Source organism: Pangasianodon hypophthalmus, chromosome 2, assembly GCF_027358585.1.
Source record: "Pangasianodon hypophthalmus isolate fPanHyp1 chromosome 2, fPanHyp1.pri, whole genome shotgun sequence".
Classification (NCBI taxonomy): domain Eukaryota; kingdom Metazoa; phylum Chordata; class Actinopteri; order Siluriformes; family Pangasiidae; genus Pangasianodon; species Pangasianodon hypophthalmus.
The window spans coordinates 28529894-28546903 of NC_069711.1; the positions used below are offsets into that span (position 1 = coordinate 28529894).

General features: G+C 42.9%; 1 protein-coding gene across 4 annotated transcripts in view; it reads right to left on the reverse strand.

Annotated features, from left to right (window-relative positions):
• Window positions 1-631: 631 nt before the first annotated feature.
• Window positions 632-17010, reverse strand: part of LOC113538481 (axin-2) — an 85333-nt gene continuing 68954 nt past the window's right edge. For all 4 annotated transcript variants that reach the window (XM_026933577.3, XM_053231947.1, XM_053231948.1 and 1 more), the window contains 9 exons: window positions 14196-14336; window positions 11012-11114; window positions 9175-9315; window positions 7910-8367; window positions 7620-7796; window positions 7084-7299; window positions 6509-6604; window positions 5403-5576; window positions 632-3409 (listed from right to left, as the gene is read on the reverse strand). In XM_026933577.3, coding sequence (XP_026789378.1) covers window positions 3283-3409; window positions 5403-5576; window positions 6509-6604; window positions 7084-7299; window positions 7620-7796; window positions 7910-8367; window positions 9175-9315; window positions 11012-11114; window positions 14196-14336 — 1633 coding nt within the window. In that variant the 3' untranslated portion in view covers window positions 632-3282. The remainder of the gene's footprint in view (window positions 3410-5402; window positions 5577-6508; window positions 6605-7083; window positions 7300-7619; window positions 7797-7909; window positions 8368-9174; window positions 9316-11011; window positions 11115-14195; window positions 14337-17010) is intronic.

The following is a 17010-nucleotide window of genomic DNA, read 5'->3' on the forward strand; positions in this document are numbered from 1 at the left end:
ATGTAGTGCTGTTACACTTAATTGGACTGTCTTTTAATTGCTATTGACTGAATCAAATTTCAGTGACTGAACAGTTATGCATTCCTTTTTTATGGTCAAACCCAAAGCCTAGCTTGCAGAAGTACAAGGGCAAGTATCAGTGTGTGTGTGTGTGTGTGTGTGTGTGTCTATATATATATATATATATATATATATATATATATATATATATATATATATATACAATACATATCTTATACTCTCTATTATATTGTATACTTATATTGTACTTTTTTTTGCACTATTGTCACTGGATTCACTTTCTAATAATAGAACTGTGTACTGGTCAGCACTGCACTGGGACTTACTGTGCCCATTGTCTCTCAGTAGTCATTGTACTGTCTTGTGCTGTTTGCACTTGTACACTTTATGGATAAATTTATGTAGTCCCTTGTAGTCCTGTCTTGTTCTGTGTTTGTCCTTTGTAGCACCTTGGTCCTGGAGGAACGTTGTTTCATTTCACTATGTACTAGCTGGCTATATATGGTTGAAATGACAATAAACTCCACTTGACTTGACTTGACTTGATATATATATATATATATATATATATATATATATATATATATATATATATGGCTGGGCTGGGAAATGAATGTTAATTGCATGATGTCACAGATTTGTAGGCTTTTTAATTTGTAGGCTATTTATATGCACCCTAAATAAATTCCATAAATTGGCATCTATGGTTAATCTGTTGCAGAGAAAGGATACAGAGGACTCCTCTGTCTAAGCAGAGGTTGGCCCACTGGCTGGTGAACATCTTTACCATGGCCTATAGAGGGGCTAGACGTCCAGCCCCTATTGTGACATGCCACACTATTAGGAACATCTCATTCTCATGAGCACTGTTTAGAGGAAAGCCACACCAGGTGGCGCTGCTACCTGGACGTCAACATCCACTTTCTCCAGATTTCTAGCGGTGATAGAACTGCGGTTGTGTCTCAGCATCTTTCCAGTTCGTCCTAAGGTTTTCCTCATGACACTATGGCGTATGTTACCCAGGTTCTTCCCACCACCTCTAGTAGTTAGAGAAGGGATGAAAAAGAATATAGTCACGGTGTTACTATAAACACCGGATACCTGCCAGAGTTCCTTGTCATTTGGGACCAGTGGGAACAAGGTTCTGTGTAACTTTGTTGGAAGTCGCATATATGCACAAAAAAAAGTTTTCTGCTGATTCCCACTGCCCCTGGCGGTTCATAGAACCATAATTACATAAATAACTAGTCTTTGAAGTTTCTTAACAGTTACAGTTTTGAGATGAGGACAGGAGCAGCGCCACATACAAAGTCTCTAGAAGAAGTGAATGAAGACCATGACAAGGTTTTTTTCTTTAATTTGAAAAATATAAAACTTTAATAATAAAGGCTACATCTTTTAATAATTACAATAATTATAGCTCAAAGTAAAATCTTTAACTGAAAACTCTTTGTATAATGTATAATTTACAGATTTGATAAAATGAAGTAAACAAAACAAAGAAAATGATACTATTAAAAGCTTACAAAGTGTTTCAAAACATAAAGCCCTTCTAAAAACCAAGGGAATATAACACCCTGAAACAGGGTAGCACATGGTATGGTCCATGTAGGCACAGGTGCTGCACTGATATCAAATAAACTTTAGTGCCTCCCCCCCACCCCCTTCACAATGGATCATTCTAAAATATAGGCCTATGAGACTATCTTTTAAAATGTGGTATGAATGTAAGCTGTGTTTGTGACCTATGAAGTGGCATTCATTTCTGCAATGTATGGAGTTAATTTCCTGTCAAAAGTAACCATATGTAAAGGGATCCTCACAATTCATAAAATCACAATTTTATGAATTACAGAGCATCGAAATTTGTAACTTGTAACATATTTCAGATGCTTTTCACATGATGTTTACAGATTATTATTCACATTGTTCATTTTGCACTTTTATAGTGTGTAGCTGTAATGTATAGATATCGTGATCCGTACGGTAGCTGCAGGTTATACATAATTTGTGGAATTATTTTTGAGTTTTTGGTACCTTGAGCTTGGTATTAGTAACAACAATCCCAGCATTGTAGTTGTGTGCCTAGGCAGCATAACCAGCAAGTTGTAAATGTAGCATGAAATTTGTATGTCAGTTGTGATTTCTAATTATAGAAATAATATTCTAAAAACCTAAATTAGGATTGCACTTGCGAAACAGGCATATAATTACAATTTCCAATACACTTATGATTCCTTTTGACAGACAAAAACCTCCACACCAACAAAGGCACCACAAGAAGAGCTTTCTGTAATTGACGGCCAAACATCTATAATCTCAGTCATGAAGGTCGCTTAATTGTAGAATTGTGATATAATCTGTTACAAGATCTTCAGTATCACGTCATAAGCCTGGTAACCTTGCCTGACTAATACTAGAGCTTTCAGTAGAGGCAGGATGATGAGTTATGGACAATTCAGCAGCTAAAAGTGAGAAACTACAACAGTGACTTGCTGATCTTTAGAAATTTAGTGGCAATGAGAACCTACGAACGGCTACTAATGAAATTCTATAAGAAGTAGTTACTGCACAGGCAGCTTTCGCTGCAGCAAATTATGATCAGAAACGTGTTTTAAGAGGAATGGGAGGAGTGTGTGAGTGTGTGTTGCATTACTAATAAAAAGGAACTGAAACAATGGTTTCAAGCAGCGTGTCCTTTCTGTGGACATGAGAGTCAGGAAAATTGGGATAGTATAGTTCAATAAATACTTTAAAAAAAGATAATAAAAACATCTTCCAAGGACACATGTATATATACACATAGGCATGTATGTATATATGCATGTATAGACGTTTCAGAGTTCAATAGATAAAGCAGATGATGCACTATAGGCTCTGTCCACTTGCTGCAGTGTAGTGAACTAATCTGCACCTTCAATGGTTTCGTTTCCGAGCAACAGCTCAAAATTGTTTTCTAAGGCGGAGTGGTTAGAAAAAAATGGTCTTCTGCTCATCTTCATTGGTTATTATTGTTCCTTCAATCGCTTCATCACATCTCAGTTGGTCTTTTTTTTCAAATATATTAACTCTAGGTAGCTTTAAAAAGGCACACATTTGTGCCAAAGGAGTCTGTTCGCCTGGTGTCCGATGGACGACTAGCCTTGTTTCTGAAGTTCCTGGTGGCAGCGTGTCTGGATACTGGAAGTTCATTTGTTATCCCAGCGCTTGGTAACAGTTAAAAGGCGTACAGTAAGTGGCTAGCCGGATGGCTGGATGTGCTCAGTCCATGCGCTCGACCTTTCCCAGGATCTTCCCCTCGTACATAGGCAACACCGTGCCGTCCTCCCAGATCTCCTCGAACACAGCACCGCACTCAAACTCATCGCTGGCCTTCTTAAAGTAGTACCTGCAACAAAAAAGCAGGGAAAAGACGCATGGTAAATATCACCTCAGTTAGTCCTAAGGTGATCCTAATGCCACTGTGGCAAACGTTTAAGCTCACAAGACAATAAGGCTGGGTCTGACTAGACATACAGAGACGCTCACACAATCTCCAGGTCATGTAAACCTCTCAAATTAAATAAGACATGACTAGAATTGTAATATGGCAAAAAAAAGCTAATGTTTCTGGAGTTTAAAAAGGACCTCTCTGTTTGGAGTGAGGCACATAGCAGCCCTGGCCTTTTGACAGTAAACCCAGGGAGCTTCACGGTGACCCCAAGGGTGTTCTAAAGGTCAAAGGTCACATAACCCTGGCACAAAGACAGCACTGAAGGTTCAGTTGGGGTCCTATTCTGCGCTGAGCCCCTAATGATCTGAGGTCTCTTTAAAAGGAGCAGGGATCAGCGGGGAAGATTTAATGATTGGCTTTGTAATGGAAAAATGCCTGACTCGCACCATGTGTGGGGCAGCTTTGGAATTCCACAGCCTGCTTGGGTTTATGGGTGAAAGCTGACTAACTCACAAACAGCATGTGTGTAAACTTGTTTTCTCTCCCCCCATTCTTTTTTTTTTTTACTTCTCTCACTTTACTCAGTCTGATGTAGTCTGTATTTCTATTGTATTCTGTATACACTGCATGAACGTCTCAGTTAGGAATATCACAGAGATGTGCTGAAGCCTGTGTAACCTTGGCACAGATAAGCATCTTCCTCTACATCTCCATCGCACTTCTCCTTCCTATCCTTCATATCCTCATATCTCAGAGGAAATTAAACACCCTCCCAAGCTAAGCAGAGCAAAGTGAATCAGAACGAAGATGAAGTGAGAAAGTAAGAGCCATGAAGAAGAAAAAAGAGAGGGGGAGAGTAAAAAAGAAACATGTTTAATGTGTTTGTTGTTGCATCTGGTATCAATATTGTCTGGCAAGCTGGTTTTGCAGAGCTACAGAAATAAATGAAATATGTGAAATATAGATTTCTAATTTTATGGCTTTGCTGAATTACAGTATTCTTGACTAACAACTCAACAGATTAATTTTTCCAGACTGAGTGTGACTTAACCCTTTAAATTTTTATGGAATGTTGATTCGCTCTGTGTCGTATCACTTGATAAAGCAAAAATTGGTTTTATAGCCCAGAAAATATGAGTAGGTTCGGATTGGACTACAATTTCTGTACTGTTTTTGTTTACAAATATGACAAAAAATTCTATGTATTTAGAATTGATAATAAATATTATAAAAAAATCTAACTCATTTTATTATTGTTATTTCACTTTAAGTGTTGACTCACTTTAATGTTTTTAAATATGGAGATTTTATGTAGGTTAATGCTCAATGCACCAATTATAATATATCTTGCTTTGATGAAGTTGCAGCACTAGAGGAATGGCAACTTCATCTAACTTTTTGTCCAGGAAATATGGAAATAGCTCCTCCTGATTAACTGATCATTGTGTATGAGTGCTGCTTGTGTTAGGATGTTTAGAAACAAAAGCATGTAGGTATAGCATTTTCAGCCGTTGTCTAGACATGTCCTAAGCCTCTGTTTGAGATCGTTCAGGTTTAACGTCCAAGTTCAAAGGCACTCTGGGTCCTGTAAAGCGCTGCCCATGCTGAAGATGTGCGCTTGTGAAGGGCTTGTGGCTGATGTAATCCTGGGAGGAATCTGAGAGGCTGTCAAACGCAGCAGCTCAGTGGGCAGAAAATAATAGGGTTTGGGCCGCAAAGCCATGCTTATTAAGAATGCCTTAGCGTGGGAATCGGGGGGCTGACGTGACCAGATCCATGTGCACAACACAACCTGCCCCTCCACCCCACCCCTCTTCTCCCTATGCTTTTTATTGTGATGTGCTTCTCATCTCAGACATCTCATCTTAATTACAGAGATTTGGTCTTTTTTCAGCTCTGTGGATGCCAAGCAAACAAGCGTCTGGTGAAATAAAGAAACCGAATTTACCTGTAGTTGCCTTTCTTGCGGAGCTGCTCTTTGAAATGGCCGAGAGTGAGGCTGTGGGTCTTCATGAGTCTGCGGTAAGGGATCTCCTCGCCGCAGAAGAAGTAAGTGACCACCAGCTCCGAGCCAGAGTGGGCGCTGGAGTGTCCAGCACTCAGCCGCCGCTGCTCCTTCCACCTTTGGAGAAGAAATACGGATGGGTTAAGACTGTGAAGGTGGCACTGATATCTGCAATTAAGCCTCAGAAGTAATATTAATTAGTAGTATATGATATTTTTATGTTTTATGTAGAGAATACAGTATAATATTGGTTAAATTTCCAGTGGTAAAAGCCGGAGTAAATATAAGCCACTCAAATGGTTCACCTAATCTTGTTTTTTAATATACTTTCATGCTGAGTTGGGTTTTCTCTTGTGAAAGTGTGTCCTTGATGAGGAAAGCCAAGCCAGCAGAGGCTGAGAGGAGCCTTTTCTCGAGCGTAACATGTGATTAGGTTGCGTCTGAAGGCAGTGGGAGCTGTTATGCAGCGTGAGACGGCTCTGCCAGGGCCCTCCCGAGTTTGATGGATGATGGGCCTTTGTGTCAGCGTCTGGGCTTTTCACTAATCTGACCTCTTGCTAAGAGACCCCGACAGGCTTTCGATTCTGCCTTTCTCCTCCCTCCCCTCAGTCCTAACGTGACGGTCCAGCTCAACCGGTGCACAGTGGTGCGGTGGCAGGCTCAGAGGGCCGGCCTGGACCAACATGTGTTGCAGGGGTGGCCAAAGGGCAAGCCCCCAAAAGAGCTGTGAAGCTTTTCATTCACTTCCAGGGCTTTGTTAGCGCCGCTTCAGATGGCGATGGTTCGCCCTGAGACAGCTGGCTGGCTAAAGGTCAGCCAATTAAAGCTCAGAAGAGGGTGTGTGTGTGTGTATATGCTGGCTGTCAGGTGGCTGTGGCTGGACATCAAACATTGCCACAGAACACTGAGACGAGTGACAAAAATATTTCAGGGATTGTTAAACCTAAAAAAAACTTTATGTGGGTTTAGAAACACCCAGATTCCTGTTAATTTCTTGTCCTTTAGGCCAGCCTGCTTAAATAAAAATAAAATCAAATGAATAAACGTACTCGTCCATCTGCAGGGCAGGGTTGATGAGAGGCGAGCTGCTGTTGGAGAAAAGAGACGGATGCACTCTCTCTCTCTGCAGGCTGGAGGCTGAGTGTCTGTGGGTTTAAGAGATGGAGTTATGCATTAGGTGAGAATATAGAACTGAGCTTCAAATAACTTTGAACCAGACTTTTTCACTATTCTGACATTTTTCACTTCTGGATCCTAGATGACTTTGCAAGAAAGTGCTGATGTTCCATTGGTTCGGCTGCACTTCCCAAAGACGCAGTCAAAATTTTGAAGTGTTTTGGTCAATATTTCTTCCTAACCCAATAGAAAGTCTGCTGGGGATGCACCAATCCAATACGGAGTATTTTCTGATTTTCTAATTCAACACCAGGTTGACTATTTCAAGTACAATAAAAATTATGACGGTCTGTCTTGAAAAATAAAGCAAAATGAGCATTGTCACAGCCACAATGAAATCAGTGCATCCCTAAAAACACTTCCCGAGTTATATCTTTGCAAATCATGGTGTGAAATGAATCTTCGACATACATTTAAATATTGAATATCTATATGGCTGAATCTGTACCTTTGTTTAGTTGGTTTGGAGGCTTCTTCCAGTCTTCGGCAGGCTTCTTCGAGCTGGGTGAGGGTGTTTGGTGGAGATAGAGGTGGCATAGTGGGATCCTGGACAAACGGGTGACCCGGATGGTGTGCTCGAGCATGACCACCTACTCCTCCACCACCCCATAAGGGCATCTTAGAGGACGAATCGCTTGGGTGCGTTTTCTTCAGGCCTTGAGAACTGTGGGGAAGATTCATTTGTTAATTTTGCCGTAATGTATTTTATAACCGATTCAATTCTTTGGCCAACATCTGTGGTTTATGCTTTACAGTAGATGTACTCTGTCCTTTTAATAGGTGTTGCAACCAAGAGTGAAATTCCAAGCCTTGTTTCATGTATATCATAATCTAGTCTTTGCCTTCTAAGTTTCTGCATTTTTAATATCCACTGTTGTCTGTTACCAATATTCTGATTCATTGCCTGTTTTTTATTCACTCAGTGAGTGGATACTCTATAATATGCAGAGGTATATAGTTGTAGAGTGTGCTCATGTGACTCACCTGTGAGGCTTGTGCCTGTTCTGCCTCTCACTTTCCAAGATCCACTGCCACACGTTGTGAGATCGGACCATACCATCTCTGGGGAGCAGAGGTGATGTGCTTTCCTCTTCGCTTGACTTGCAACCACTCATTCCATCACTAATATTACTGGGACGCTTAGATAATGTGCTGGTACGCCTAGACAAGAGCAAAAGGAAATCAGGCCCAAGAGATCCCCAAAAGGCGTAGCTCTATTTGGTTACATTTTCATGTATAAGTTCCGTTTGATGTAATAAACCTCCATAACTCACCCTTGTTGAAGATCGGCTGAGTTGTGGCACCTCTGGTAGCAGTAATCCGACCCCGATGAGCCTAGACACTGCGCCACTCGGTGTGCCGCCTCGGCCTCCATCTCCTCCCTGCTCTTGGGTGAAGCAGAGTGGTGGTGGTGGATGTAGTGGTGATGGATGTGCTTGGTGGAGGACTGGGGAGCCATCACGGGCGTCTTGGATGGTACAGAACAGTGCATGCTAGGTAAGAGATTGGGGGTGGAGCCTTGCTGATGATGATGGTCTGGGGAACGGGAGCGAGGCGAGTAGCCTGGTATGCCAGGGGACTGGCACCCTGGGGTCTTTAGGACCCTGGAGAGGTGCTCGTCCAGGATGGCCTGAGGGTCTTCATCGCACAATCCAGAAGAGAGGAGGCTGAGAGAGGTGGGAGGCTGCTGGGAGATGACTACAGGTAATTCACTGTCATCTCGTTCTTCTTCCTACACACACACACACGTGCGGAAGTGAGTTAGCTGACATTCTTATTGGTCTTATCCTTCCAGTCTGTGTACAAAAGAGGTCAGGCAAGTCTCACTATTTCAAAGGATAAAGAAAACATTCAAAGTGATACTTGCTTTAAAGTTCTTGAACAGTTTCTGCCATTACATAAAGGAAAAGTCCAGCATTTTTCAAACTGATCTCTTATTTATTGCATTGCTAGCTTAGAAAATTGACACGTTTTCCAGTCCCGAGGCTTGCATTATAAATGATTCCCGGTAAACAAGTTTTTCATTCCTTTCTCAGTAAATAGAAATATGACAAAATTCTTGCCTGTGGTAATTGCCAAGTTAAAAAATACTACAGTATTCCTTTAATGAATTGCCAGACTTGCAGAGACAATCAGGCAAGTCCAATCTTCTAAAAATATAAAGCACACACTTTTTGTCAGTACCACAGGCACAACTAGCAAGGCCAATAAGGTGCCAAGAGGTCACACAGTTGAAAGATCAGAGGTCACATGGTTTAAGAGGTTGAAAGGGTTAGGCACTTTGGAGAAGAGCTGCCCCGAGGTCCTGCCTCAAAAGAGGCTTTTCATCTAGCAATAATTGAGTGTGATGAGGTGCGGCTGTGTGTTCTGGACGAAGGATCAAGCATGGAGCGATTTATCTAGCAAACATAGGGAATGTTGTGACTGTTTTTCCAGCCTGACTGTGCATTTTCCAGGATGACTGGCATTTATGTAATATAGGCATATGCGTATATTTCATAAATGCCAGCCATCCTGGAAAATCCTGGTTGCTACTAACCTCCTGTATTTGCTGCAACCTTTCCTCCAGAGAGCTGAGTGTGTCCTGCTCGTGCTTCAGTTTCTCCAGACGGGCGATCAGCTCTGCTGCAAATGTAGACGGCTTCACCGGAGCCATCTCTCTCGGCAATCGCTGCGTCCTCTACAGGAGAGACGAGAAAGAACGAGTTAGAGTGAGCTGCTCACCATCACCATTTAGGATGCAATGCATTAACAACATACATTTGCATCTGTTTTAGTCTTTGCGACCAGACTGACCAGTTGTAAAAAGCTTCCTACAACACCTCTGGCACACTTAAAGCATTTTGGAGGCATTTTTATGGTTTAATATGGTTATTATGGTTTTCCTATGGCAAGAAAAGGATTACACTCTATTGTATGGCCTTAAAATTAACCAAGAGGGCGTGTCAAGTGTGTTACATCGCTATACAGTATATAAGAGTGTACGTTTCTTTATATTTCCATCTAAAGCTATTGACCTGTCCCTGAATTCTCAAATACCCTTCATCTCTCACTTCTCCTCTTCTTCCTTTAATGCCAACTGCCAAAAGTACTGCCAGCCTTGGGCAAGAGAGCTGGACCAATACACACACACACACACGCACGGACACACACACACACGCGCGCGCACACACACACACACCCACCACCCATGCCATCAGCATGGAGGCTCTGAAGTCAGCCAGCTTCAAAGAACCCTTGTCAAACATCAAACACACGCAAGGAGTGGGGGCGAAGGGGGTGTGGGGGGCGACACAGGCTTTTAAATCCCAGAATAAAAGCCAGATAGACAGAAAAAAAAGCAGGGGGACAAAATTAAAAGAAGAGGAGAAAAAAGGGAGGAAGAGGGCTGAGAGAGAGATGGAGTGAGGGATGAGAATGGAGAGTGGGGGCTGTAGGAGATCAGAGAGAGAAGAAGTAATCTATTTCCTGACCGTGAATAAGCCACGTCAGGACAGTTGTCCCAGACTCAGGGAGGATTTTTAAATACTTTTGCCCCATTTCCTGTTTCTTTTTTTTTAATGTATGAAGAAGAAAGAGCGTAGATGTTTCCGGCTAAACTTTTGCCTCCTGCCTGGGGGTGCAGTGCATCACTGTCTAAAATCAAGGAAATTTTTTTTTTTAAAGAATTGCCACTGTAACCTCCGACCTTAGTGAACACTCAACCCCAAACTCAAGTCTCTGAAACCCCCCCAACACACCTCCTGCTACCAAACACACCCTGCTGAGCCCTACACCATGGGGAGATCAGAGAGAAGAGAGGGGTGGTGGAGGGGTGGAAAGAGGGGGAGGTTTACTGCGACAAAAACACACGGAGTAGAAGGGGGGGGTGGTTCGGGGTTTGGTTCTCGGCTGGAGGTTGTCACCAAAGAAGCCACACAAGCCGCCTGCCTGCATTCAGCCTCTGATCAAAGGGTGATGAGAATCGACTCCTGCTCTCACTTCCAGATCCTGACCACTTGACCCCTGCACCCCGCCCTTCCTCCTCTTCCCGTCCTTCGGTTGCATCATATCTTCTTAGAACCGGAATCCGAATCTAAAATCTGAACGGAACCTTTATCTTTATCTTCAAACAGCAGCAGGGATGCGAGAGCGTTATTTCTATGGAGATACACGAGGGGGGTTGAAAGAGGGGAGGAGGAAAAAAAATGCATATGCTAATGCAGGCTTTCATTTGTAGCCTTTTATATGAAAATGAGCGGAAGAATATAATATTCTGTCAAAACATGAGCTTGGAGAAATAAAAACAGCGTTCCCACTTGGGGGAGAGGACCCAGCTGGCAGCGGCGGGAGTCACTGATCTCAGAGGAAAGAGGGAAAGAGAGAAAGAATCTTACGGGAAAGTGGGGGAGCGAAACTTGTCCGTTGATCTTGACGCTCCGGTGCATCTCCCGCTGTAGCTGTTTCTTCGTGCCCAGCTTGTATGGTGGGATCCCGTCCCTGTTCAGAAAAAAAAAACCAATAATAAGACCACAAGACAACAATCTTCAGACTAAACACTGCATTAGGTTTCAATTCTACGAAGTACAAAAGAAAGGCTCGTTTGGTTTGGAAGCGACCTGCTGACCCATTATGTTTTATTATTGGAGAATTTCTTGCTTTGAAGGCCGCATACCACAGCCTTCTCCCTTGACAGCAGATCCAGTAACCCTTGCCTTTACTGCACTTCCCCCCCCATTTCAGTTTCTACAACATTAAGGGCATTAGCAACACAACACACCTCTCCTTAATGATTTTAGATGGGACCCCGGGGGCCACCGTTTACTGCCTAACGTCAACATCAGCTCTCTCTCCCCTACCGAGGGCATGAGAGAGCCATCAAAGGCCACAGCAGTCCGTTAGCAAACACAGAGCCGCTTGGCAGGGGGTCACTTTCTGATTGCTAATCCTAAAAACACGCAGAGAGACTTAATAACGATGCTGATGAGCTCATTCGGAAGTGAAGATCTACTCTGCACGGGGGGGATGCTTTTAACCATTTGGACATTGAAAAGACGTGAACAACATTAAACATTTAGGACCAGGGAGTGAGCGAAAGCCTGACATTTTCCTTCATTCGGGATGAAATGCGCTAATCGACACTTTTCCGCTGTGATTTGTTCATGTCCGAATGCATTTTTGTCAACCACTGTTTCAGTATTTACATCTGAACTCTATGGAGCATGACCTCTCCTGAACACTACTCTCTCTCTCTCTCTCTCTCTCTCTGTCTCTCTTTGAAATCTCACACTCATGCGCATATGCGCTCCCTGCCATCTTCATTTGGCAACAGCATCTCGCGGCTCCTCTGATCTCAGCAACATCAAAAGCTCAGTTTGTAAGATAAGGTAATGTTTGAAGTTGGCACTGCCGCATTCCCTAGAGTCCAAGTAAATCTATAAATAAGATATAAGCGGGAAAAAAAAAGAATGGGGCTGAAATCACCTCTAACCCTGGCTTTATGCCTTTATCTCAAACTGCGATTCAAATTTGTGCTGTGCCTTTTAAACTGTCGTAGATATCACGTTGTTCATGCAATAGAAAAAAAAAAGTGAGACTTATTTCATGAAACGGCCAGAGATTGCTAAACTCCAACCATCTGTGAAGAACTTGGCAGAACCCTTTAGCTTCAACAGTTTATCGCTAGCTTGTAATACTTCAGTGAATGAAAATAATTTTATTCATCCGTACTCCAAATGCAGACTGAGATGACTGGAAAGTTCTGAGAGAAAATGTTTAGCGGTTCAACCAAAAAAAAAAAAAAAATGCTAACAGGATTGGAAACAATAAATGAAAGTTAATCAGCTAGCTGAGATCATGCTACCTGCTACATGTGTGGCTGTTAGCCACGTTATCATTTCTGGGAGAATTCCTTCAATGGAGCGCATTTCTCAAGGATGAATACCAGTAGCCTCCAATTAGCATTATGCAAATGACATCATGCTAATTAGTTGTTATTGGCGCTCAGCTGGAGTTAGTCGTGTTAGCAGTTTGGATGTACTCTTTTAAAGCGTGCAAACCAACACAAACAGATGGATTAGCGATACGGATAGCCTATTCCTCTCTATAATTTGAAGTTCTTTAAAAACCACAGCAATGTTGGAGTGAATGAAAGTAGCCTTCTCTCTTTCTCTCTTCAGGGGGAAGCCATACATACCCCCACCAACAATTCAGTCACACAACTAATTTTCAAAGCGGTCTGAGTTGCTCTCACAACCCACTCCCACCCCCCCTTCTCCCTCCTGAAGCTCTGGGAGCCAAACAATGGGCCAAGAGCGCCATTCAGCTCGGCCTTTCATCCTCTCTGAAACCACGTAAGGCTCCTTTGAAAAAAGAGGGGGGCTGGATTCTGTGTGTGTGTGTTGTGTTGTGTGTGTGACAGTGTGTGTGTGTGTGTGGTGATGAAGGGGTTAGGGGTCACGATGAGGGAGTGTGATTTTAATCCCAGCATTGCGAACCCCAGGTGAGTCGTCTGAGGGTCCAGGAATGAGGTCTATGCGCTTGTCTATGCCTGCCGACCAAACGTGCTCTGACACTTGATCTCATCGCGCTAAGGCTGCTGGGAAACCGCAGTGGTGCAGAGCGCGTAATGCCTCGCTTTCAAGCTACGCCAGGCCCCCTCCCTCCTTCTCCTACTCTTGCTGAGACAGACTTAAGGGCTAATGGCTAATTTTACTGTGCAGATTTGAGAAAGGGAAACATTGAGATAATGATGAGAAAAACAAAACTGCTGGGAGGGGAACAAAAGAAAAAATGGACGCAACGAAATGAAACAAAAAAAAAAAGGTGAAGTTTGGGAAAACATCACACAGTTCTGTAATTTGAGCAATATGCTAACTCTAAATTAGAGCTCTTTTATTCTTATTCTGTGTGGCCATCCAAATCCGATCTACACCGAACAACAGCAGGAAGTCCAGCAGCACTAAACGTTCCCTGGTGCTGTGAGGGTTTCCAAAGATTTCCAATTTCAAAAGGATTTACCATTTTCCAGATTTTTCTGTGGTTTTACTAGTTTGTGCTATAATAACCTAAGAGTTACTGTATGCTGAGTCAGCATTACTCTTTACGCAGCCACACCTGTAATGTTCTAAACTGTTATACTGACTTTTGTACCGTAGTCGTTTGACATGAGAACAGAGGTGTAACAGGAGGGGTTTTTAACCCTCATGCTACGTCGGATTCTTGGTACAGTATTTGCTGATTCATAACCACCAGACCTGGAAATTCTCAAAATTCTCAAATTCCACGCTTATCTCTACTTTCCGTACCTGTGCAAGAGCTCTGTTGGACATCAATAACACAACACTCAACAAGTCCACCTAAGTCCTTCCAGTTTCTGTTTCTTGCCAATCTTTCCCTAATCATGGTACAGCTGTTACACTGTCATAACAGCTGTCCTAACTGCTTTTAAACTTCTTTCTTCACGCAAATAGATGTCTGTTGAAATCTTTTCTTTAAACCAAAAGAAGAATTGATGAAAACCTGAAATGCTTCTGCCAGAGGGAATGAAGCAAGAGTGTGTTTGATGCATGTAGCACTTACACACTGCTGTCAGTCATGGACATAGAGTCATCAGTGGTGGCGTCGCTGGACACCTCGCTGTCGTTAGCGCTGCTGGCTGGAGCCACGACGTGACCCGAGTTCACGAAATACGGACTGGCCGGGTCTCCTCGTTTCTGAGCCCTGAAAACACAACGAATCGTCAGTATACACTCAGGATATTAACATTGTTGTCATTAGCAAAAACCTAGCATACGATCTTCATTCAACCAGACAGACAACCACTAACTTTAACTCCTCCGTCAACCATTAACTCTTACGGCAACTTTTGGTATTTAAGATTCAGAAGTAGTGATGTGGTGATACGAGACTGAATTCTCAAATCTGATTGGTCAGAGGGTGCTGATTAATTTTCAGTGTTGCTATTTAACAACGGGAAACGTATAACCGTTGATCTGATGAAGCTTCTGTAAGGAGGACGGTTTAATGTTTATTCAACAGTTATGGAAGGAGTCTCCAGTGTCAGTGCTTTTTAATTGTTGCTAAGTTTCCCACCACTGAGAAGTCTTCAGGGCTTCCCGGCTTCTCTGTAACATGACAAGCTGTGTTTCTTTCTTAAGAAAAAGAGGCTGGAGAGAGGAACAACTCTTGATAGCTGCTATAACATAAGCGATAGCAAACATAATTATTTTATTATTAAACTTAATGTGTAAGTATTATTTGTCATTAATTAATATATTAAAAATGATATTCATTGGCAAATTGCTGTGGTATAAGAGGAATAACGGCCACATCACACAACCCCATCACTGATTGTTTTCCTATAACAGCACACTCTGTTATGTTTTATTCCTTACAAATTACACAGTTGTAGACACAAACTCAAGTTTAGACAAATGATTTTTTTTTTTTTTTTTTGGGAAATCCCTCGCCTTCTACTGTAATTTCAATCTTCACAACACATACTGTCGCATCACTTCCTTTACTGCTGATGTATGACGAAACTGCTCACGACCCTCATCCGGATGATTTTATCACACTTCTTTATGAGTACCTCTCTCTATATCTCTCTCTTTCAGTATGTCAACAACCAACAACCACTTCCCCTACTTCTGCTGTCTACACCCCCACCTCACTGTTTGGTTTGGATCAAAAAGTTTCCCGCACTCTTCTACTCCAACGCTTTGCTTTCTCTTTCTCTCCCTCCTCTTTCCACCCCTCCCTCATTCTCTCTCTGTCTCTGTGTCTCTCTGTCTCTCTCTCTCTACTTTTTTGTCTTTCTCTTCTCTCCTGCTGTGCTGCATTCCTGCTTCCCTGGCAGAAAGAGGGGAGGGGAAAGAGAGAGTGAGAGAGAGAGAGAGAGAGAGAGAGAGAGTTGAACTTTATGAGAAATGCCTACTACACAGGGTCATGTGTGAAAAGAGGAGATAGAGAGAGAGAGAGCAGGAGAAGAAAGTAGAGAGAGAGAAAGAGAGAGGCACAGCATGACTAAAGCCATAAGCCCAAGCTTGACCTCCTACTCTACTGTGCACACACTCAGCTGGGCCTTCTCTCTCTCTCTCTCTCTCTCTCTCTTTTCTTTCACCATTTCCTCCCCTTTCCTGTCCCCTCTCTCTCACACACACTCTCTCTCTCTCTGGCTTAGTCTCTATCAGAGAGATTTTTCAGAAAGAGATAAAAGGCAGAAGTAGGACCGGCCAAAAAACTGCGAGATACAGGATTCTAAGGGAGAAGGAGCCTCTTTAGAAGAGGGGGTGGGGGGGTGGTGTCTGAAATTAGTTCCACATGTGTCAGATAAAAACTCCATCACACACAGAGTTGGCGCAGGCCGTGGGGAAAGAGGAGGGATGTGCCCCCCCAGTCCCTCTCTCCCTTGCTCTCAGTGAAAACACCAGCAGGAAGAAGCAGAGATGCCCTTATGTCAGCGACACCCCCATCCTCCTCATAACAGCAGCGGCAGGACACTTTGTCTCCACTGAGACACACACACACACACATACACACTTTGTCTATGTGCTGGCAGCCACATGCTCACACACACGCACACACACACACACAGAGTTTGGAACCATTTGGTCATGCTTCTTGCTTAAGCTCTTTTCATCTGCCCACTTTTTAAAATCCAGAAAAAGAGCGGCCGCTTTCTGTTTACTCCAGTGATCTGTCTTTAAGACACAACAAAGGACTGGGGGAAAAAACTTCAAGTGCATTGCGATGTAATTGTTTCCAGATGTCTCTCGCTTTATTGTGTGGATGTACTAAGACCAGCTCGGTCAGTGCTATTAAAACCAGGCTTTGATTGAAAATCATGCAGAAAACCCAGAGTTCTTTATTATTTTTTTTTTTAACGCGGAGCTCGGTGTCAGTGCGGCGCAGCTGCGTTTGGAAACGTCTGTGGAATAGAACACAAAGGCTTCCTTGAAAACTTCTTATCTTTCATCTTGGACCAAAACTAAAATATCTTCCTTCTGCAGCTCAAGCGTGTGTGTGTGTGTGGGTGTGTGTGTGTGTGTGTGTGTGTGTGTGTGAGAGAGAGAGAGAGAGAGAGAGGGAAAGAGAGAGTGAGAGGAGGAGATGTGAAAGAGAAACAGAGAAAACCAGACACAGACACACATTCAGACACACAAACACACACCAATTTAAAGCACTTCAACAGCATAACTAATGAGTGTGGAGTGATAGTCTGTCCCTAAACATTAGTGTACATACATACATACCACAGTAAAAGAGTGCTGAGTATCGGGTTTGGGCTCAAAACCACAAAGTTTGACTTCAAAAAGCGCAAAGCAGACCACCAGATGGCTGCATTCAAGAGCGCCATAATTTCACATCCATGAAGGTTTTTAAGTCGTCCGGG